The 24,457-nt window shown below is 46.1% G+C and overlaps 2 protein-coding genes across 4 annotated transcripts in view; both read left to right on the forward strand.

The window, feature by feature from the left end:
* The first annotated feature begins 54 nt into the window (after positions 1–54).
* RAB2B (RAB2B, member RAS oncogene family) lies at positions 55–10,903 on the forward strand. Its single transcript, XM_029581279.1, has 8 exons — positions 55–385; positions 1,108–1,179; positions 1,494–1,561; positions 2,298–2,380; positions 3,025–3,117; positions 3,647–3,758; positions 8,790–8,858; positions 8,960–10,903. Exons 1-8 carry the CDS (start codon positions 340–342, stop codon positions 9,062–9,064), a joined length of 648 nt encoding a protein of 215 aa, XP_029437139.1. The 5' UTR covers positions 55–339; the 3' UTR covers positions 9,065–10,903.
* A 4,586-nt stretch (positions 10,904–15,489) lies between these two features.
* CHD8 (chromodomain helicase DNA binding protein 8) overlaps positions 15,490–24,457 on the forward strand; it is a 51,920-nt gene continuing 42,952 nt past the window's right edge. For 2 of the 3 annotated variants that reach the window (XM_029580136.1, XM_029580138.1), the window contains exon 1: positions 15,490–15,634. The gene's annotated coding sequence lies outside the window, so the exon portion shown is untranslated. Of the gene's footprint in view, positions 15,635–21,784; positions 21,911–24,457 lie in introns of those variants that run through there. The other variant, XM_029580137.1, reaches the window with a different exon arrangement.

A 24,457-nucleotide genomic window follows, 5' to 3' on the forward strand; every position in this document is an offset into this window, starting at 1 on the left:
AAAGCAGAGGGGCGTGGCTTCCGGGAGGGCCTTTTCCGGGAATAGTCGAGTTTCTATAGCAGTGTACGGAAGTACCTGCTAGAGAGTCAACGGGAGCAGTAGAAATTGCGGCTTGGTGTACGGAAGCTCCGGCTAGAATGTTCCCGGGTGCCTTCGAGATTCTCCGGCGGCGTCGGAGCCTGCGGCTAGAGCGGCCCTGGGAGCAGTAGAGATTATAGAGTGGTGTACGGAGGCTCCGGCTAGAGAGGCTTGGGAGTCGGGACTAGCAGGAGCGGTCGGAGCTCGGAACCGGGAGTGGAGAGGGAAGGAGCCGGCGACGGGGGTCTTTGAATCACCGCCATGTCTTACGCCTTTCTTTTCAAATACATCATAATCGGGGACACCGGTATGAGAAGGGGGAGGGGATCAGGGATAAAGGAGCTATAGCATAGAGGAGGGGGCTATGGTGCTGTCATATATCAGACGGAACTATAGCACTATCCTATATCACAGGGAGAGGAGAAAGAGATAGTGCTACAGTGCTATCTACAGTACAAGGAGAGGATCAGCGATAAAAGAAGCTATAGCACCGCCCTATAGCACAGGAGGAGGAGAAGGGGGTTATAGTGCTGTCATTTATCAGAGGATCAGGGGGGACCGATTGCACTATCCTATATCAAAGGGGAGGGGGAAAGGTGCTATTGTATAGTTGAAGGAGAGGATCAGGGATAAAGGGGGCTCTAGCTCTGTCCTACAGCACAGGGTGGATAAAGGGGGCTATAATGCTATCAGAAGGAGTGTATTCTGGATGTGGTGCTGTCATATATCAGGAGAAGGACAGGAATGAAAGGGTCTGTTTTGTTCACTGTATTCCTTGTTACTATGTAACATCCCTGACTCACATTGTGCACAGAAAGGCAATATGTAGATGTTGATTAAATAAATATAACAGCAGTCATATATCACAGAGAGCGATAAGGGGAGCCGTCATTTATTGGAGAGTGACGATCCTGGGTAAAGGGGCTACTGTGCTGTGATAGAAGCCTGGTCATCAGTGTATATTCATGGGGCAATATTTGTCCTGTCGATGTGTAATATTGGGATGTGTGTATACTTTCCACCCAACAGGTGTGGGGAAGTCCTGCCTCCTCCTCCAGTTCACAGATAAGAGATTCCAGCCTGTCCATGACCTCACTATTGGTAAGAATTATTCTGATGTGATGAGGGAAAAACCACATTATTAACAAGAATAACTTGACAGACCTGATGGCCTTTCTCTGCAGTCATCTACTTTCTTATGGCTTAAGCATTTACTAAGCATTTTTCCCATAGCCTAGAATGGGAGAAGAGCCTTAGTAAATCAGGCCCTTACTTTGTTGGGGCAAAAAGTAGTACAAACGTAAGAGGATGCTTCACAGCAGGATTAACATGTGCTATTTCAGATGTTCATCCCCTTCATTCTGCTTCCCTCCTTGCTCTCTCCCTCCCTTTTCACGCCACTTTCCCTTTTGTAGGTGTTGAGTTTGGAGCTCGCATGATCAACATCGATGGGAAACAGATCAAACTGCAAATCTGGGACACGGTAAGAGATCAGAGAGCTGTAATCCTGCAAACAAAATCAAGATATGTCTTGGGGACCAGAAAATGGTAGAAACCATAAAGTAGAATTTTTCCCTGGCATCTTATAAATGATCAGTCTGGATGGGCTATATAGTCCTTATCTGCTGTTCTATGTTTCTGTTAGCGGGACAGAGATACAGAGCCTGCCACCTCTTGGACTGTAGGGCTCAGAGGATGAGTACAGGGATACAGAGCCTGTCACCTCTAGGACTGGAGGGATCAGGGGATGGGTGCAGGGATACAGAGCCTGTCACCTCTAGGACTGGGGGGATCAGGGGATGGGCGCAGGGATACAGAGCCTGTCACCTCTAGGACTGGAGGGATCAGGGGACGGGAGCAGGGATACAGAGCCTGTCATCTGGAGGGCTCAGGGGATGGGCACAGGGATACAGAGCCTGTCACCTCTAGGACTGGAGGGCTCAGAGAATGGCCATAAGAGTACAGAACCTATGACCTCTAGGAGGGCTCAGGAGACAGGTGCAGGAATACACAGCCTGTACTATACAATTACCCAGCTCAGTCCAGACCAGTGGGTTTATGCATCCCTACCAGCAGATGGAGACTGATCTGTGGTATTACAGGAATGAAAATTAGCAGGTGAGAACCCATTTTCCTTTGAAGGTGAGGGCATAGGGATGGAGCATGCAAGCAACAGTTTTTCTCTTTGTTTATCTCTGCTGCTCGCTGGAATCTGGAAGGCCGGACAGGAGTCATTTCGCTCCATCACACGATCGTACTATCGAGGGGCAGCTGGGGCCCTGCTGGTTTACGACATCACAAGGTAAGTTCTGCAGTGTGTACTCATTAACAAGGGTCCCTCAAAGAGAGAAAGTGTTTGCAAGGAAAAGCCTGAGCGCGCTTTATTCTGGACCCCGGATCTAGAGGAGCATTGTGAGCTCTCGGATGCACTGCAGCCCAAGTGTCCCAGCTCCTGCAATGTTTGAACTTAAAAAAAACCTGATAGTGCATTGTGGGATCTGTTGTCATGTCTCTTTCACTTGCACTACAATTACCAGAATGCATCAGGACAGAGGGCATCTAAAAAGGAGAACTGAAGTATTTCCTCCAGGCCCTGGTGCCTTTGGCACTGCTGCGTTATCTTGGACGAAGCTCATTATGGCTAGGGGGAGGGAAGGGGGGTAAAATTGTTTTTTGGGGTTGTTTTTTTTTTTTTTAGCCACAGCAATGAGTGATGTCACAGTGAAGCGAGGGCTTTGTGACCTCACTGCTTTCCTGCCACCGCAGATTGCTCGTGTGCGCGGCCTCACAAGCCGCATGCAGGAGTGGGGGGAGGCAGAGCTGATGAGAGGAAACGAGACGGGGCTCTCGGACCACGTCATCAGGGATTGCCGGCTGGGAGGGGAGTGACTTGCGAGACCTGCAGTGACTGTTTTCTCCCCCTCTGTTCTCCTCCCACGCTCCCAGACGCGAGACCTTCAATCACTTGACGTCGTGGCTGGAAGATGCACGGCAGCACTCCAGTTCCAACATGGTGATCATGCTGATTGGAAACAAGAGGTGAGGGGGAGTGCAGAGAAATGTGAGGGAGCAAGGGGAAGGGACGAGTACAACAGGGGAAGAGAGAGGAAGGCAATGAAACAACCTGGAAGATAAGAGGAGAAAGCATTAGATGGTAGCAAACCTTACTTGGCTTGATCCTCTTTTTTTAACGAGCTGCATCGCTTTGTTGTCAAAACCCTGCCCTCTGGTACCTCCTGTGGTGGCAGCTGTATGGATGGCGATGGCCCCTCCGTGAGATCCCCCATACCAGCGGAAAACGTGCGGCAAGGGGACTTATTCCTGTAATGGAAGTTCTCTGCCACAGATTTGAATTTGCCTCCCCTCTCTCGTGTCGGAGGAAAATGCAGACATCGCTGGGGTGCAGCCCGGCAGCATTTAGTTCATATTTAGCTTAGAGAGAGCTATGCTAGGATGGTCTGTAGCGGCAATATGACCTGGGGGTCCTTGTCTGCTGAAGCTGATTGATTTCTCCTCTCCCTTTTATTTGTTTTTTTTTCCTGTTTTATCCGTGGCTCATGGCGCACAGCGATCTGGAGTCAAGGCGGGACGTGCGGAAGGAGGAGGGCGAGGCGTTTGCCCGTGAGCACGGGCTGGTTTTCATGGAAACCTCGGCCAAGACGGCCTCCAACGTGGAGGAGGTGAGGAAGTGGGGGGAGGGTTGAGGCTTTAAGGAGGGGTGGGGGAAGCACGGACTGTGCGAGGGAGCGGAGGAGAAGTGAGCGAGGGAGACGAATGAAATCTGATTTTATTCCTTAAAATTTGGTTGCCTGCCTTTCCCATAAACATCAAAACGGAGCACAATAAAATTAGAAAAACCACTATTCCCTGCAGGTACCCGGATCAGTCCAGACTCCTGGGTTTTGCCTTCCCTCCAGCAGATGGAGACAGAGAAAGATTAGCAGACACTGCCTCTTACACCGCTGTGCCACCTGCAGCTCCTCAGTACTTCTCAGTCTCCAGCAGTTCTGTACCTAGGATTAAAAAATAAATAAAAGAATCCAGTTTTGGGAGGAATTCCCTCCCAGGAGGTTGGCAGGTCCTGGTGGGTCCAAAGAAACAAACCCAGAAACCGATCCAATATTGCAAGTAGCGAACACACGAAGAAGAAGATCGGTAAACATGTTTGGTTGGCTTGCAGTGGATGCAGGACGCTTTTTTGCAGGAATCTAAGAGTTATTTAGTACAATATATGGAATCCAAGGACCATACATCCGCATGAGGTGCTGTATACAGGCAAACACCGCTTTCATTATTCAACAGCCCCTGAAGCAGCTCGATAGAGCGAAACTCGGCCTGAGTCGGGCTTTTTACTACGAAATATTAATAAATTCCTTGGTGTTTACAGGTCCTGGTGGGGCTATCCTTCCCGGTTTGAGGGGAGGACGAGCAGGTGTTGGGGACCCTCCCGTGCTCGCGGATACACACTGATCCGTGCCGGGGGTAACAACTGGTGGTCCAGTTCCCTCACCCTCAGGAGCCTGACGAGAAGCCTCTGCCACCCTTCAGAGAAGCTTGGAGATAACCTTCCTTTTTTTGTTTCTTGGTTTGTAAAGTTATTTAAAAACAAAAAAAAGGCTTTTTCCTCTTTTGCTAGCTGAGCGGGCGGGTTTTTTTTTTCTAGGAGATTATTGGAGCCGTTCCCCGACAGTGGCAGAAGGGTTTCGGGGAGCTACGATCTTGGGTGCATCTCCCGAGTGTGCACCGCCGGCAGATGTGCTGCGTGTGGAGAGAGTGCCGCGCGCCTTTCTCGGGCCGGCCGCTGTCACCAGCCATTTCGTGAGCGTAGAACGAGCTGAGACGACCCTGACCCAGAGTAGGGGTGGGCCCAAGCCTGCGCAGTGAGGCGAGGCTGGCCCCTGCCTCAGTCCCACTCATCGGAGGTCGTTTGACTCAATTTTACGAGGAGTGGGTCAAAATCACGACGGACCAGTGGGTCCTAAATGTGATAGGACAAGGCTACGCTTTAGAATTTGCTCTGCCACTCAGAAATCTGTTTGCGATCTCTTTGTGCTTCGACGGAGAAAAAGCTAATCATAAAGCAGATCATACGGTGATTACGAATGCTGGGGACAGGACGTTATTGCATTTATTTTGTGGTACCAAAGAAGGAAGGGACTTTTCATCCAATTCTGGGTTTAAAGGTGAACTTGGCTCTCAGGGTTGCCCGTTTCCGAATGGATACTTTACGGTCCGTCATAGCAGCAGTTTGAAGCGGGGAGCTCTTGGCGTCCTTGGATCTGATAGAGGCGTATCGCCACATAGGGATTCACCCGGATCATCAGAGGTACCTCTGGTTTATGACCCTGGGGAGGCTTTTTCAATTTTGCGCCCTCCCGTTCAGTGTAGTGACAACCCTGAGGACATTCACTAAGGTGATGGTGGTTGTGGCGGCAGTCCTTGGGAAGGAGGGCATACTGGTCTACCCGTAACCGGATGACTGGCTCATCCGGGTGAAGTCGGAAGACCTTTGCTGGCAGGCAGTAGATGTAGTGCTGCATTGCTTGAAAGTGTTTGGTTAGATGGTGAACTTGTCCAAGAGTCAAGTTTCTTGTTCTCAGGTTCTGGAATTTTTGGGCGCACGTTTCGACACCTGAGTGGGAAGGGTCTTTCTCACAGAGGAGCGAATTGCCAAGCTACAGGCTCAAGTTCGGAACCTGTTGGAGGTCCGAGAGCTCCGAGTCTGGGATCACTTGCAGGTCCTTGGTTCCATGGCCTCGACGTTGGAACTGGTCCTGTGGGCATTTGCTCATATGAGACCTCTACAGAAAGCATTGCTATCCCGGTGGGATCCGATGCCAGAGCAGTTCCACCTTCCACTCCCACGTACAGGGTCCGCCAGATCCAGTCTTTCATGGTGACTTGGCAGGGACCATTTGTGCTATGGGATGCACCTCGAGGTGCCTCTGGGACGTGGTGACTACTGACGTGCGTCTTTCCTGTTGGGGAGCTGTGTGTCAGTCCCAGTCAGTACAAGGACTTTGGTCGGCAGAGGAAGCAACTTGGTTTATCAATCGCCTAGAAACGAGAGCGGTGTGGTTGGCTCTGGAGGCGTTTCTTCCCTTGATGCGCAAACGGGCAGTCAGGGTCCTGTTGGACAGTGCGATGATGGTGGTCTACATCAACCGCCAGGGAGGTTCCAAGAGTTGGGTGGTTGCTCTGAAAGCGAAGAGGCTGATGTTCTGGGCGGAGCAGCATCTGGCCACATAGTGGGGTCTGACAACGTGCAAGCGGATTTTCTCAGCCGACAGCAATTAGACCCCAGAGAGTGGGAGCTATCAGTGGAAGCGATGACCCTCATTTCTCGCAGGTGCGGCATGTCTCAATTGGATTTGTTGGCAACCCAGAGGAATGCCAAGGCACTGCGTTTCTTCTGTCGCAGAAGAGAACATGGAACGGAAGGGATCGATGCCCTAGTGCTTCCATGGTCACGCGATGTTCTGGCCTACGTGTTTCCTCCATAGCCTCTGGTGGGCAAGGTTGTAAGGAGAATAGAGGTAATTCCGAGAAGGGTGATTCTCATAGCTCCAGCGTGGCCATGCAGACCTTGGTTTGCGGATCTGGTCAGTCTAGCAGTGGATGGTCCACTGAGACTGGGCCATCTACTGAATCTTCTATGACAGGGGCCTATTGTTTTTGTCTAGCAGCTTGGCTTTTGAAAGGAGACAATTAAGGAAGAAAGGATACCCGGAAGATGTTATTTCTATTCTGTTGCGAGCTCGCATGACCTCTACTTCTTTGGTGTATGTACAAGTTTGGAGAGTCTTCGAGTCCTGGTCACAAGCAGGAGGGTGTCCCTCAGTGAGTTACGGTACCACAGATTCTGGCTTTCTTGCAGAGAGGCCTAGCGAAGGGTTTGACCTTTAGTTCACTGAGAGTGCAGGTGACGGCCTTGGCTTGCTTGCGAGGCAAGGTTCATGGACCCCCTCTGGCTCCACATCCGGATATGACGCGTTTCCTCCAAGGTGCGAAGCATATGCACCCCGCTGTTCGTAAGGTGTGTCCTCCTTGGAACCTTAACTTGGTCCTGGGTGTTGTGTGAAGTGCTGTTTGAGCCTCTTAAGAGGGCCATCATAAAGGATCTCACTTTGAAGGTGGTTTTCTTGGTGATTTGTTCAGCCAGAAGGCTGTCTGAACTTCAAGCCATGTCATGCAGAGAACTGTTTTTTCAGATTCCGCAGTCTCTTTGCAGACGATCCCGCCTTTTTTGCCGAAGGTGGTTTAAGCATTCCACTTAAGTCAGTTGGTAGAGCTTCCGGCTTTTCCTGATCTGGAGGTTGGTGCACCTCACGCAAAAGAATTAAGGTGTCTGGATGTCAGAAGGGCTTTGTTGCGTTATCTAGAGGTTATGAACAGTTTCAGATTGTCGGATCACCTTTTTGTGCTATGGAGTGTTGCAAAATAGGGTCAAAAGGCTTCAAAAGCCACAATGGCGTGATTGTTGAAGGAAGCTTTTGGTTCCGCATACATCTGTTGAGGTAGTCCTGTCCTGGAGGGGTTAAGGGCTCCCTGGACCCAGATGGCCTCCTTGGTGGAATGTCAGCTTGTGTCGCCGCAAGAGATTTTCAAGGCAGCTACACAGAAGTCTTTACATACCTTTGCCGGACACTACAGATTGGATATCCAGGCCTCAGACGTCGGCAGTTTCGGTGCCAGTGTAGTTCAAGCGGGACTCTCCTAGTCCCACCCATATTAGGGAAGCTTTGGTATATCCCAGGAATCTGGACTGATCTGGGTACATACAGGGAAAGGAAGATTGGTTCTTACCTGCTAATATTTGTTCCTGTAGTACCACAGATCAGTCCAAGGTCCCGCCCGGGGGTGGAGAGGAGATGTGAAGGGTCCGCTCGATTTGGTTTATAATATTGATTCTGAAGATTACTGAAGAATGGCACAGGTCTTCTCGTTGGTGTTCTGTGTTTTACAGAAACGTTCGTATCTTTGGTTACAATTCTCAATTAGGAATTTCTTCTTTTGTTTGCTTGTTCTGGGGAAGTTTATAGAGTGGATTTATTAAGAAGTTTGGGTTATAGAATTTATGCTTGGGTACTTGGTAATACTGAGAAGCTGCAGGTGGCACAGCAGATTAAGAGGTGGTGTCTGTGAAACTTTCTCTGTCTCCATCTGCTGGCAGGGAGGCTAAACCCAGGAATCTGGACTGATCCGTGGTACTACGGGAACGAAAATCAGCAGGTAAGAACCAATTTTCCTACGTGATGTAGAATAAAATCAAACACCATAACATTTTCATATTCAGTTTAAATTCTCCGCCCAACAAGGTCAATCCCAAAGACCCTACAGAATCACTAAAAGCTGCTATTTTGGTTTTTTTCCCTCCACCTGCTATTGGTTAAGGCTATGCTTTTTAAAATATTTAAATATCGGAGAAGGCTTGGTCATATCACCACATCTTGGCCTTCTTCCTGAGTCTTGGTAGTTGTAGATAAGGAGGAGAGGAGGCAGGGCCTATGCGATGAGCGGAGGAGGGAATTGTGGAGAATAGGAGGGGGAGGGCAGAAGGAGGTGATAAGAGAGGATGAACAGGGGCGTGGTCGGGTAATTATCTAAATAAGACGAGGCCTGGGATCCTCTTGCAGTATACATGCATCCCTTTCTCCCGGACTCCTTTTGCTCATGTTCTTTGTGTCTCTCGCTCGCTTTCTCTGTCTCAGGCTTTTATTGACACAGCCAAAGAAATCTACAAGAAGATCCAGCAAGGCCTCTTTGATGTCAACAACGAGGTAGTTCTGGTTTCCTGCTTCCCACAAGGGGCTCCCATCCTGTTACTGTGGGTATAAATCTCCCTCCTCGAGGCACTGATCAATCTCTCTCTCTCCCACAGGCGAACGGGATAAAAATTGGCCCTCAGCAGTCCATACCCCAGCCGCTGGGACCTGGAGCCCGCCAGAATCCACAGGGAGGAGGGGGAGACTCGGGCTGCTGCTGACTCCCACCCCTTCCCCTTCCCCTCCCCCCCGGTGCTGGACCTCTGACATCTTGTTTCCACCTGAGGAGGATCTGCACCCACTGCCAGCGGTCAGGGAAGGAGCAGGGGGAGAAACTCAAGTTGCTGCTGTGGCTGCCCTGACCCGCCTCCCTCCCCCCACCCAGCGGAGGGGTATAGGAAGCCTCAGATTGCTGCTGGAGCTGAGACTTTGCTCCTCCCTACCCCTTGCCTCCTCGCGCTGTCTGCTGTCCTGCTCGGCAGATGTTCCGAGTCTTTCCCTTCCTTTGGGTCTGACCATGTTGGATCGCTGGCAGTGCCAGGGCACATCCCAGCAGTTTTCTTTACTCCGCCCCAGAGGCTCTGTGTGGTGGAAATCTAAGTATCCATAAGGGTGAGGGCCCACCAGCGCAGAAACTTCCTGAGCTGGAGAAAAGGATGGGAACTCCCCAGCCCCCTCTCCTGCAGCCCAAGCTGCCCCTGCCACCCCCGCTGCAGTGGGCAGTGCTGCCTGGGAGGAGGTCAGCACATCCCCCCCCCCCCCCCCCCCATAGGTCGCGCTTCTGCCCATCCATCGGATTGAAGAAGGGGGTAGGGCATCTGAATGACCTTCACCCACAGTCGCTTCGTTCAAGGTCTCTCACCTGTACTGTTTAAAAAAAAAAAAAAGCAACACCAATATAACGCTGGTTTTGTTACAGATGTTAAAGATCTGTCTATATGAATATTCCATCAGAAAAACAAAGTAGAAATATTATATATAATGTCTGTATACACATTTGCCTCCAGTTTGTGTGTATATACACACATATATATGTATATTTAGTGTTGGTGCTATCAGCACTTATATATATATATGTGTGTGTGTGTGTGTATATATATATATGTTTATAATATGACACACACATGTAAAAGAGACTAAAGCATGGGGGATGTTTCTCTCCATCAGTATCCTGTCTCTCCTGCCTGGGAAGTGGTCAGCGATAGCCCCTCGGTTTCATGGGAGGCAGGATGAGGTACTGGCGAGGGCAGTCCCTGCTGCAGGCTCCTGGCTCTCTAAAACCCCAGTGTGGCCTCCTTCCCTCTTAAAATGAACCTGCCTCTTCCCAGCTCCTGTTGTATGTGCAGAGTTTTATGTCTTGTTCTTGGTCTCGTTTCTGGGGTTTGTTTATTTTTAATTTTTTTTTTATCCTAACCTCTGATTTTTTTAATTACCTATATTGTTGTTTTTTTTTATTATTGTTTTATTTTATAAAGGTTACTAGAAGTAAATGTGGAATCCTTTTTATTATAGCTGCACTTTCAGTTTATTTAAAATTCTCCTTTCCGGAGTCCACGGTTCAGCTATTAGTGCTGTGTTCATGCTTTACTTATATCGATGTGACACCTGCATGGGGCTCTGATGAAGACCCTCTTCAGCTGTCCGTGCTGTAATTTGTGTTTTATGTGCATCAGTCCCCCCCCCCCCCCCGCATGGAGCTCTAGTAAAGACCGTGCTTCAGCTGTCCGTGCTGTGCTCATGGTTTACATGCATCAGGGTGAGGTCTGCATGGGGGATCTGATGAAGGTCAGTCCAGTAGCACCATCACTGGCCCATGTACTTAACGACAGGAGTGGCTAAGTAAAGGGACCAATTTAAAACATTTCAAATGCTAAAATATCTCAACGTGAAATCAGAATTCAGAACGGAAAAATGCAGAGAGGGGAGATGCTACATTTGTTTTCATTTCAAGTGGGCAGGTGCATTAGCAGGGCACAAAAAAGTATTGCTGATATTTTTAGGGAAGGAATAATGCGATAGTTGTTTAAAAAAAAAAAAAAAAAAAATGGGTATTTTGTTTTGTTCTGCATATTTTTTTTTTCCAGTCGTTACTGTTTACCTGTTTCCTCCTGGATAGGCACCGGACTCTGATGGGCAGGACCGCAGGCGGGATTTGACAAACATGAAACATCTTTTAAAAGTATGGTGGCGGCTAAATCACATTTCAGGTCTCACACTTGTAAAAAAAAACCCCTCATGGTCTCATGGGCCAAGCATGGCATTTATTTTATTTTTTTTTTATTATAAAAACAGGATCTGGGAAAACAACCAAGGTGCCAGCATGGGGCCAGTGAGGAATTGCTGTTAATCCTTCAGCCTTTTTTTTTTTTCTTCTTCGTCCCTCGCTGCCAGTGGGGGGAGGATGTGACCCTGGATCCTAGGGCAGAAATCCCAAGCCTGTCCCATAACAGCTGGGTTGTGCAGGAGGTGGCCTTGGATTCTGTCGACCACTTGCAAACTTTGATTACCCTGTCTGTGAAATCAGTGCCACCCCAATAAGGCATTACTGTTTCCTGCTCCTGCATTAGGCTGTTCCATTTTAACAGTTGCTTGTCCTTTTAACCTAGTTTTTGTGAATTGTATTTAATAAAACACGCACAAGCACACAAAGGGGTTTAAGTTTTATGTTTTTAAATCAAGCTGTGTCAGCGCGAGGATATGGAGAGCGGCTTGACCGTGCCATGATTGGCACGGGGGGATGGTGGGCCAGGGAGAAGCATTTTGCCATCTGCTGTGCTCTGATAACCTCTTAGGATGGTTTCTAGGAGCATGACAACTACGCAAGTAGCGGCAAGCACATGTGCTGAGAAGACATGATTATCCCTCTCTGGATTACAGTCGGAGGTCGTAAGTGGCCCAGCCTTGGAACCACGGTGCCTGGTTTTTCAGCTGGAGGAAGAGATTGACTCCTATCTAGCCTCTTACATAAATGGACTGGGGCCTGGGACACATCGAGTTAGTGCCTTCATTGGTGCAGTAATCGTTCAGGAACTTGCCTCTCTCTCTCTCTCTGTTGACTCCAGCTTTGCATAAGGCTCTGTATTTTGCTCCTGTTCATATTAAACAGCTACAGGTGTCGAAACACTACCTGCTGCCTCTGGTTCTTTCTTTTGAAAGGAACTTGGATTAAGGAGGGAAGGAGGTTGGTTTGCAAGGGAATCCTCCATGCCTGAAGGTTTTACTAATTCTTTATTATGGGGTAGAAGTGGTTTTGTTGTAGGAGCACATTACCATGAACTGAGCTGGCCTATGGCTGGGTATCTCTGGGCCCTTGGACAGGTCACGTTATCTCCCTGTGCTTCAGTTCTAATTCTGTAAGGGACCCTGGGAGACAATGGGGGGAGGGGGTTAATTAATCTCCCTGAGTAACAATAGATCATTGTTCTACCTTCCTTTACCGCCTTTGGAAGCTGTCATGTAGTTTGGGTGTCAAGAATGCAGTATCAGGCCCTGCAAACACTGAGGGGTTGCATGTTTTTCTGATTCTTTGTATTCTTGATCTAATACTGATAGGTCATAGTCTAAAGTCATGAAGCTTTGTACTTCATGTCTATGCAGTAACTTGATCTAAGAGTCTGCCTCCTGATTGAAGTACATTTACAGTCTGGATTTCAGCTTCTGTTGTATGATGATGATGACTCCATCCCCTACAACTAAAACCGAGGAAAGAGAACTGAACTATTATAGCTGAAACAGGAAAGAAAAGAATCACTCTCCATAAGTATTCTGGTACCTGTGCTGCTGATCTGAAATGGAAGAAACACAACACAGAAGTACCACCCTACATTTGGATTGGGGTATATGTTCCAAAACAGGGGCTGGGTTCCAAATCTCCTTCCAGAAACTGAGTCACTCTATTACTTCACTCTTGTACCATTAGAAAAAAATTGAGGAGAGCAAGCTGGTTATAAGTGGCTAATACAAAAAATGAAGGTATTGCCAAACTCTTTAGAGTTGTACTTAAAAATCAAGGAAAGAAAATTAGCAGATAACCAAATGTTTCCTTTCCAAGCACAATCTTTAGACAAATTTGAAAGCAGCATCAAACACAAGTGAATGCATAAATGTACATAAGATACCATTTGATTTATATTCCGTCTTTCAGGCACTTCATGATCATCACAACAATAAGGGCAACAACCTCCCAAGAATGATTTCAATACCAAAGTATCAAACTCTTACAAATATGTAATATTTAAAATTCAAAAACTGCTAAGAAGGAGCATGAGACAGGTGCAACCAATCAGCAAGCTGAAAGAAAACAAAAACTAAATAGAGTAAGCTCATACCAAAATGATTAACCAACCAGAAGATACTAGGGTTTTACATTTTAAAAACTTTTTATAAGCTGCTGTTCTCTGCGGATTAATGACTCCAAAAATATTCCCGGTTGTGCACAGCATGTTAATACCTCGATCGGAAAAAAATCTAAGACATTGTGATTGAAATCCAATCAATGTAAGAGCAAAGGAGCATCAATTTTAGACCGGCGAATACATCTGCAGTACTTAAATTGCCTAGTTTTCAACATACAATCTGCTTTACCCACATACAGAAGGGGCTAGGGGCACATGATAATATGCACTACCCCTGTAGAACAACAGTCCGAAGCGCCAGTTAAAGCATTGGCTTTCCCACTTAGGGTGTGTACAAATACAAAAAAAAAGAGAATGCCAGGTCGCAGGCATTACAATGGCCACATGGATTGTGACCCATATTGCATGTTTAGTCATGCAGCACAGAGGCCACCAATAAGTCATAAATTCCTACCACGAAGGAATCCAAATGAGATTCGTGAAAAACAGGATGTGGAAATAAAACCTGCCAAAAATGCTTGACACTAAAGCAAATATGGCCAATCCTTCCAGAAAAAGGCAAAATGTCTATTAGATGAATCGATTGACAGAGAGGTAAAAAGGAATGGTTGACATATAAGGCCCATTAAAAGGTGGCCTTGTGCATGCATGAAGGATAATCCTGCAATAAAATGTGCTATTCTGGTTACTTGCATGGGTTGCCATGTGTTTTCCACTTTTTTGTATGTTCTGTAATTGGCTAATAATTTGTGTTTTACAACTATAAAAAGTGCTTTAGACAAAGGTGCTACATAAGATGTAACATGTTGAATTGGACCAAAGGTCCACTGAGCTAAGCACCCCAAGTTTGACAGTGGCCAATCTGGGTCACTGGTATCCAACAGATTCAAAAGAGTAGATCCATTCCTTTCCTCCAGGAACTTGTACAAAACCTTTTTAAACCCAGTAATGCTAGATACCTTGCCCTTGTCCTCTGGTAACAAATTCCACAGCCTAGCTGGTGTGTTGAGTGAAAAAATACTTTCTCCAATTTGTTTTAAATCTGCTCCTTGTCGCTTTCATGGAGTGGCCCCTGGTCTTACTAAAGTTTGAAATGGTAAATGTTACCTTCAGGCCCAGATTTAGGCATGGGTGCTAAATTTTGAAGGTGTCAAATATCCAGGCCAAAGAAGAGGTTGCTTCTACTTGCTTTAGGGTCAAGTGCCAGCACAGCTTCCAAGGGGCATCTGCCTTAGGTGGCAGAATCTTAAATTGGGCCCTGTGCTTATTTTATAGATATCATATCCCTTCAGTCATCTCGTCTCCAAACTGAAGAGCCCTAATCTGTGCACCCTTTCTTCTTAAGGGGGCAGCTCAATTCCCTTTATCATTTTTTTGCCCTGCTCTGCACCTTATCTAGTTCCGCTTTGTCTTTTTCAAAATGGGGTGACAAGAACGGCACACAATACTGGAGCAGCGCTCACATCTTGGCTCCATACAGCGGCAGTATCATACTCTCTGCTTCATTTTCCAAAACACTCTTAACATTGTTTGCTGTTTTTGACCGCCCCTGTACATTCAGCGAATGATTTCAACGAATTGTTTGTCCATAGTGACTCCAAGATATTTTTCCTGAGTGGTGGTGACTTCCAATATGAAACTCAGCATCGTGTACCTATAGTCTGGATTCTTTTTCTTTATGTGCATCACTTTGCACTTGTCCAAATAAAATGTAATCTGCCAGTCAGATGCTACATAAGACCCATATTAGTAATGTACTGGTTACTACTATCTCAATTTGCAGGCATACTGTATGCCTGCCTCGCCCCAAAGGTTGATGGAAAGTTAAATGTTCCTATCAAAATGGCCATAAGGGAGGGATTGAGAGAACTAAAAATAAAGCAAAATAAAGAGCCCTACTTCTCCTTTCCCGAATCAAGTAGGAACCGATTAATTCAACGAAATGTAAATGCATTTGAATGCAGGCACCCCTTTAGCCTACTTAGATCGTTTCACACTCCGTAAAGGACCCCCGCCCGCTTTGGCTCGCCACTTCCTGAAGTCAGCGTACAACCTAACTTCGCTGACGACGGACGTCATTAGCCGCGCCCCTTCCCCCTCCCTGGCATTCCTGGAGTTTTTCTCCTTCTTCTTCTTTTTCTATCTCATTTTGATTGGCGGCCAAGGCTGACCAATAGCCGTCAACAAGGGAAAGGCAGGCAGCAGGATCGGCGCCCTGCCATTGGCGGAGGACGGAAGGGTTTGTGTGCGTCTGCGGGGCAGGGGAAGGCGGGCCCCAGAGTCGTGCTAAAGCTGCGTTGAGGCGGCTTTCCCTGGCTGCCATGCTTCCATTTGCCTGTAAATCGGCCCCCATCTTTTTTTTTTTTTAACTCCCCCTTAAAGGGTGACTTAAGCCCAGGCACGGCAGAGATGACGTCATAGGGTCACCATTTAAAGGTAATAGCCCATCCAGTGTTTTTATTTACAGCTCTATGTATTATTTAATTCATTTCTCGGCCCTTTGTTGTTCTTTCGTGGCGCTAGAGAAAAGGACATAGACGGGAGAAAGCGGGCCGGTGTGAGGAAGGGGGGAGGGAGTCGCTTCCTGGTTTAAGGATGCGCTTTGACGTCATATCGGGTTCTTAAATAGACGGGATGGCGTACGTTTTACAGGATTTAAAGGTGCTGTGTGACGTCAGCGTGAATTTTACAGACCTGGGGTGGAGTACAATTTGGTAACGATTTTGTCTGCGCTATGACGTCATGTCGGTTTCTTAAATAGGATGGAGGACGTTTTGATTATGATTTAATCGGGCATTTATATCGGGCATTCAAAGTGGCAGGGTGGAATCCATTTGGCGACTTAAAGAATCAGGTGGGGGTATACAAAAATTAAGAATAAAGTATGTTGCCATACCAGTTCCTAAAAGGTTATGGTGGGGTACATTTTTCTTAATGATGTAAGAATGGAGGATGTGTGATGGAAGAGCCCTCACAATGAGATAATTGTATGTTCATTCATTTAGTAACTCTTGGTTACCAAGGATCATGATGCTTTTACTGGCATGTTAGTGGTTGTAGGTGGCATTCAGAAGCCAGTGAAAGCACTGCTGAGAATCCTAGGTTTAAAAAAAAATAAATTTAAATTATCATGATTCTCTCTTCTGATTGCAGTATTGCAGGGGGCTAGGCAAGAGTTGCAGGATAATAGTGCACGGTTATATTATTGTATGCCTTTATGTTTTGTCCCAGCACTGTTCTAAGAGGAGCAGTGACCTGGGGTAACCATCCGTGCTTATGGGGGGGGGGGGGGGGGCGAGGAAAAAACATAAGTAAAAGAGACATGAATAAAAGAGATTTGGGGGGGGGGGGGGGTAGTGAAGAGCCAGTTACAAAGAGGAAAAAACTCCTTGGCTCCTAATCCTCGTGCATCAGAAAATAGGATTGGGATGCACCCCAATCGCTCTACTCCAGCCCCCTACTTATGATGATATACGGCTGCATCAATCAACATAGCATAGTAAAATTGAATCCACAGGGGTTCCGTGGCTCATATTAGCTTACATTAAGGTCAGAATGTAGCTTGGATGAGAAACAGAAATAAGGTTCAGCTGACCTAGGTTAGCCCCACGATGCTGATCTAGTACTGGTTTTGGCCTCTTGCATGCATGAAGTTGTAGGACTACATTGCCATACATGTACTGGAGCAAAACCAGGATTGGATCAGTATCTCGGGTTGACTGGGTGACTGCAACCTTGAAGGGAGCATTGAGTGGCTCTGTCCAGCTCAGATGTTGCAGTTGGGGGTGAAATCAAACTTCATGGCTGTATTTTCAGGTTGCTAGGTCACTGCCACTCTGAACCCATCAGCCCTCCAAATGACAAAATCACAGAAGTCACCAGGTTCAAAATCTCCAAATCTAAATGGATTTAGTTTATGTCAATTAGTTACACTGGGCAAGTGACATCGCTTGGATTTTTTGTTTTTGTTTTCAAAATAATTTTTATTGAATGAGAAGCAGCGTATTAATAGCAACATGAGACCCCCTCAAGGTTTCAAATAAAACTAATAAATACATAGAAACCATCAAGCCAGACACTTATGGCAAGGCAATCAAAGAAACTACACATAAAATTCAGTAAATTGGTGCCATTGAGTGCACAGCATACAAAACTGGATTTTATCCTCATTTGCACACCTAAGGTAACCTTTCCCAATATCAGATGAGTTTGTTTTCAGTTATCCACAATAAACATATATGCTTAAGAGATCAGTATACGTTTCGGTAAAAATGTTCTGGGCTTTCTATCTCCAGATTCACGATTTGGGAATTCTATAGAATTGAGGGCAGAGGAACTAAGGGAGAGGAGAAGATGAAGCTGTGGACACTGTACGGCTTCTATTAGTTTTAGCTTCAGTGTAGAGACTTTCAAGGGCACTGGGAAACAGCACTGCGGGGGTAAGTCATGGATTTAGGGGAAACAGATTTAGAAGTCTTTTTTCCCCCCCCCCCCCCACTTAGCATAATCAGCAGCTTTCTTCAGCATTTAGGAGAATTGTGTTAAAAGTTCACTGCAGCATGAAATGTAGTCCTCAATACAGTGGCTAGTAGGGAGAGATTGGCATAAAAAATTGTGTATTATGGTGTTATAGGAAAGTATGTGGTGAGGGTGTTCATTAGTCTGATATCTTCTGATCAAAGTATCAGCCGTAGACTAAGGGGAGGAGGGGGGTGGATGGGGCAGGGTCAGAAGCCCAGAGGAGACTCGTATGGGATCAGATTAAGGGGATTGGGACTGGGGGAGACCCTCACTAGGTTTCTGCCTGGGGCCCAAAGATCGTTAGAAGTTGCCATACTGGATCAGTCCGAGGGTCATCAAGCCCAGCATCCTCTTTCCAACAATTGCCAATCTAGGTTACAAGTACCTGGCAAGTACGTAAACATTAAATCGATTCCATGCTACTGATGCAAGTACTAGCAGCGGCTATTCCCTAAATCATCTTAATAAAGCAAGTTTATGGACTCCTAGAGATTTTTCAAACCTTACCTGCTATGAATTAAGTTGACTTAGAAAATAGCCACTGCTATTACTAGCAACAGTAGCATAGAAAAGACTTAGTTTTTGGGTACTTGCCAGGTTCTTGTGGCCTGGATTGGCCACTGTTGGAAACAGGATGCTGGGCTTGATGGACCCTTGGTCTGACCCAGTATGGCATGTTCTTATGTTCTTTTTAAGCCCAGCTCCACTAACTGCCGTAACCACATCCTCTGGCAATGAATTCAAGAGCTTAATTGTGTGTTGAATGAAATAATTTTCTCTTTGTTTTAAATGTTACTACTTGCTAACTTCATAGAGTGCTCCCTTAGTCCTTTTGTTATTTGAAAGAGTAAATAACTGATTCACATCTAGTCATTCTAGCACTCTCATTTATTTTATAGACCTCTTTCATCTCCCCCCTCAGCCATCACTTCTCCAAGCTGAACAGCCCTAACTTCTTCAGCCTTTCCTCATAGGGGAGCTGTTCCATCCCCTTTATTATTTTGGTCGCCCTTCTCTGTACCTTCTCCAGTGCAACTGTATTTTTTTGAGATGCGGCAACCAGAATTGCACACAGTACTCAAGGATCAGTCTCACCATGGAGCGATACAGAGGCATTATGACATTTTCCATTTTATTTCCTAACATTCTGCTTGCTTTTTTCCGGCTGCAGCACGCTGAGCTGACGATTTCAGTATATTAGCCATTATGATGCCCAGATCTTTTTCTTGGGTAGTAACTCCTAATATGTAACTTAACCCATGCTGTGGTTACACGATGTTGTTATTCCCATATGCATCACCTTGCACTTGTCCACATTATATTTCATCTGACATATAGCCACACAATCTTCCAGTCTTGCAAGGTCCTCCTGCAATGTATCACAATCCCTTTGCGATCTCACTACTCTGAATAATTTTGTGATCCTTAATCCATCCCTGCAAAGTGCCTGCTTTACAGTGACCAACCAATAAAACTTGCGTGGGGGGGGAGAGAGCTCATTTGCTTAAACTTTATCTTCCATGGATATTTTGCAAATGGTCCTCAGCATCCTTTGGTGCAAGTGAGATTTGTAAGAATCCCTTTAGAAACAGGTTTTCTTCTGCTTTAGCGAAACGTCATCATGTAAAGACAAAATGGTCCAGGTTGTTGGCCAGTTCCGTAAAACTTGAAGCGTCGTCTAGTGCCTAGAAGCAGGGGAACCCCTGGCTCAGCCACAGACTATCCGCATGTGACCCGGGGAGGATTCTCTCTCTCCTACTCTGTCTGACTCATTTCTAATCTCCTGCTCTCTCTGACTCAGGGGGAATGATTTTCATAAGCCATTTACCTGGACAAAATTACCCACGCTTTTTGCAGCTGGAAGTACATGGGGGGGGGGGGGGGGAGGATGGAGTTCCACAGCACATACTTCTAGCTACTGGGGGGGGGGGGGGGGGGGGGGGGGGGCGCTTCCCATGGGCGTTTAGAGGAGAAAATGAACATGCATAGACGTTCCTTTCAGATGGACATATGTTGACTATCATGGGAATAGTATCCGCATAAAAAGCAGGCACAAATGCCTACAGATAGTTTGTCCCCGCAGCAGTTTTCGACTTGGAGTGGCACAAGTGTACTCATGTTGGTTATTGTCCCCCTTGTGTGTAACTCGGAGTCAATTCATGCTAACGAAACATCATAAGCTAGTTCCTAATTTTCTGTGCAAGGCCCTCTACTCTGGAGGCGGATATACGTTTGTTTCTCGTATATTTAAATTGTAAAATGCTATGAAGCGAATGAGAGGTTCTGTATAAATCGTGTATTGCGCAGAAGAAATCTTACTTTTTTTTTTCTATTTTATTTTCAAGGTTTTATTGTGGGGGAGATGATAATACATTTTTATTCTTACTAACAAAATAAAAACAAAAAAAAAACAACCCACTCATTGAAAATGAGGTGCAAAGGAGGGAAGATAAGGACCAAACCAACTTGTTGCTTCAAAATAGTCACACAAGTCAAATGATACCTTTCTGTAAATAAACATGAGACAACTCAAATGCACTAATTGTCTGTAGAATTTATTATTTATTTATTTATTTATTTATTTTTAGATTTTTATATACCGGTGTTCCTATATGAAATAAAGATCACATCGGTTTACATTGAAACAGAACATGAAAATTGCCAAAAGGCATTACATAGAACAAGGTTATGAAACTTGGAACAGTGTACATAAGTTCAAAATTTAACAATAACGTTGTAACATTGATGACCAAAAGATAAAGGAGAAAAAAAAAAAAAAAGACTTAAACAATTAAGTTGACAATGCAATAAGCATGCAATAAGAATGCAATAAGGACAATTTTCTTATGGTATTCGAAACTGTCAACAGATCTTGTGTTTGAGAAGACTCTTTATAATATTTATATATTGCATAATCAGTAGAAAAATAATAAGTGGTTTACAATCAAACACTCATGATATTTAAAACAAACAGGTCCTTGGGGGTTTGGTTTTGTTTTGTTTCCTTATCAGGTTCACTTGGGTACCTATAATGCTGAATTCAAACGGGAAGATGCAGGCACTCCCAAGTATCACAATAGTAAGTTTTAAAGCAAAGGCTGCCTTCTCCCTCTCCATCCCCAAGCTAATGAATGTCTATTATAGTGCCTGAAGCCCTCTCAAACAGGTCTAGTTTTTAGGTTAATCCAAAATCTGCAGACTAACTTTATAAGGGAGACCTGGGCAAATATAATGTGAAGGCAGAAAAAGACCGTATGGCCTGCCCAGCCACACAACCCTACCACCCTCTAGAGATCCAATGCCTGTGGGATGATGCTGAATGGAATTGCCCCTTCCAGCTACAATTCTCTAAATCGCAGTCATGGCCTGCTGTCTTAACTCAAAGCCTCTTGTTTGCCTTGGTTTTTGGCTTATTTTGACTAGATTATGGCTGTACAGCACTGCCTTCATCTGGTATGTGCTATACAAATAATAATGATATCAATTATGTGGACTTTTTATCTCATTAACGTTTTTGTTGGACATAACTTTATGAAAACAGAACCTCTTTGGGGAAGCTCAGGAAGTAATGTTATGAACAACTGGGCCTACAGTCGCCCTCCCAAAAACAAGAAGGTGGTTTGGGATCCGGCCCCACCCCACCCCACCGCACTTTTCATGGCCTTTTGCCCCAGTCATTTAATATTTCTGTTATCTGCCTCAGGCATGGCCTCACTACAGCCTTTGTGTTGGGATATATTTATTTAGGCCGGTAACTGGAACGCAGGCTTCAAGGTGGCCATGGAAACGGGCTAGGCCGCGGTTCTTTTTATTCCCCCACCCACCCCGGTATATAATTTTTAAAAGGCGCGTGCTCTCAACCGCTCCTGCCTATTCATTTTCTCTGGCTCCGCCCCTTCTCTTTCGCCGTCGCCAGGAAGGAAAGGTGGGTGTGGGGGGCGCGCACGCACGCACAGGAAGCGAGGCTTTGACTGGCGGCCTTCGGCGGCCAATCGGCGTGCTCGGACAGCCCCAGCTGGCGAGCACCAATGAGGGCGGCGTTGCTAAGGGGCGGGACCCCGGGCGCGCGAGCGTGCTGCGGCCCCGGAGGAGGTGGGAAGGGGTGGGGGGATAAGATGGCTGGCAGGAGGCCGGTGTGGTTCTCACCACCCCTTGGACTGAGGCACCATGTGTATAACCCCTGCAGGACAGGTAAAAAAAAAAAAAAAAAAAGGATATCAAGGCCCTTCTCCTCCCGCCTTCCTTCAACTCTCCCCCTCCCCCATTCAGAAGGAGGAAATGAAACAATACCCTCCCCCCCTCTCCCCTGCATGGGACTACCTGCCCCTCCCCCCCGTCCCGGGGGGGGGGCCCGCAAGACTATTATCCGCACACTTCCTGCATGGTTATCCCAACCCCCGCTGGCTGCACAGACAGAGTAGGGCTTTAGAGATCTTTGTGTTTTATGCACGTAAATATGATATCTGTCACCTAGGGGGGGGTCCTGCACGGTTATCTCAGCCCCGGTGGGCTCCCATGCAAAGACCAAGCAGATTTTATAGTGGGAGTCTTGTGGGCGTGGTTACCTGCATCTTAAAAAAAAAAAAAAAAAGATCTGGACCCTGGAAAGTATCATCTAAACGAGTGCTGCAGGGTTATCTGCGCTTAGATGCAGAGAGCAGCCCTGTAAACATCATAAGCCATACAAAGGAGAGGTATACAGCAGTCTCTAGCAGTGAGCTTTCCCATGTGTCTGAAATGCATGGAAATAGCACCTCTTTCCCCAGTGAGGTGACCAGCACACCCCATGCATGATGCGATACACATAGATAGCAACTGGCTTTAATATATTTTGGATAACAGAAGATATTTAATTTATTTTTTACATGGCAGATACTTCATACTTTCCCCCTGCAAGCTAATATTTTTCATGCCTCCCTTTAGGATGGGTGCAAATAGGAATCCTGTAATAAGTGCACACAGAAAAACTTATGAGACTGAAGGACCTAATTATGTATACCCTGGAGGAGAAGAGGGACAGGGAGATTGGATCCAGATTTTTAAGTATCTGAAAGATATGAATTCACAGGAGTCAAACCTCTTCAATGACAAAGAAGCTGTAGAACTAGGGGTCATTTTATGAAACTCCCAGAAGATGTGGTGAAGGCAGGAGCGGTAATAGTGTTCAAAAGGGCATGGGATAAACACAGAGGATACCTAGTGGCTAGAGGATGGAAAGAAACAGGGTAACCCATAATAACTTTAGATTTAACATTTCTGCATGGGGGATGACCTGCACGGAACTGGGCAGACTGGATGGACTATTTGGGTCTCTTTCTGCCATCAGGTACTGTGCTACTATATGGGGGTTTCCCTTCTTTTGGGGAGAGTGTGGAAGTTGTAAACCTTCTTGCAATGATGTAGATGTCTCTCTTAAGTTTCCCCTCCCCCCCCCCCCCCCCCCCCCCAGCTGTCTTTCCAGCACAAAGAGACTAAGAAAAGCATTAATAATTCATGAAACCTTTCTGATCTGCCTGGGTTTCCTTCATGGATATTATCCAACTACAAATCGGCTGCTTTGGGTGATGCAGAGCAGTAAAATGACCAAGGTGCTCTCCCTCCATGTTCTTTATTCAAATATTAAGCCATTTTTACAATAAGTCTGTCCTGACCCATTTTAGGTTTTCAAGGTGAGACTGAGGCACTGGGGACCTTTAGCAGCTCTGTTTATTTTTAAACATTATTTGTTACATTTCTTCTGGGCTCTATTGAGTGGAAACGTATACCTGGTTTTACATCGCTCTTTATTGTTCAGCTTCAGATATATTAGACTTTTACGCTTTTGGAATAGAAGATGTGCACCTTGTAATAGTGGCTTCACCCTCTCTCTCTCTTTTTTTTTTTTTTTTCTTTTTAAAGAAACTCTTCCGAATTCAGCTATCCATGCTATATTCTTGCTTTATGTGTATCAGCGTGACGCCTGCATGGTGCTCTGATGAAGATTGGCTCTTGTAGTTGTCTGTTTTACATGCATTAGTGTGACGCCTCTCTGGGATGCTGATGGCAGTAATTTCTTTGCTGGAGGATTTAAGGGCAGGCCAGACACACCTCTGCGGTAGTCTGTTCTGGCCTCCACATCATCCAAAGTGTCCCTGCTAGCCCTTTTTCTAGAGTTCTAGGCGAGTTTTGTCCATTCAGCCCCTCACGATGCTTGTTCTCCGATTCTGTGTGTAGGTAGGCCCAACTTCTTTGAAAGTTGAGGATTTTCTTAGTCTGTCAGCCTGAATCCTTTCCCATATGAAAGGAAAAGCCACTGCCTCAGGAGGAACAAGGTTTTGATGGGTTCAAGCGATGTGTGAGGATGTTGTGACCTCATATCCAAATTAAATTCAGCAAGCACCAAGTCATTCGTGACATCACAGTTAACCTGAACCAATTGGATCTGGTCCTTGTGAAGTTGTCTGTGCCTCTTGGGTAATGTGGCTTCTCTAAACATAATTATATCAGATATGCCATGCAGGGTCAGATCAAAGTTCCTTGAGCCCAGTATATTCTACCTCCCCAACAGTGGCCAGTCCGCCTCTCAAGTACCCCAGCAGATCCCAAAAGGTAGATCCGTTTCTTATTACTCTGTCCTAGGAGTAGCAATGGCTAATAATATTTTATCTGCTAGTTCACTGCACTCGTGATTTTATAAACTTTCACCATGTCCCCTCGCAGCTGTCTCTTCTCCAAGCTGAATAGGAGAGCCATTCCATC

Source organism: Rhinatrema bivittatum, chromosome 16 (genome assembly GCF_901001135.1).
Source record: "Rhinatrema bivittatum chromosome 16, aRhiBiv1.1, whole genome shotgun sequence".
Lineage (NCBI taxonomy): Eukaryota > Metazoa > Chordata > Amphibia > Gymnophiona > Rhinatrematidae > Rhinatrema > Rhinatrema bivittatum.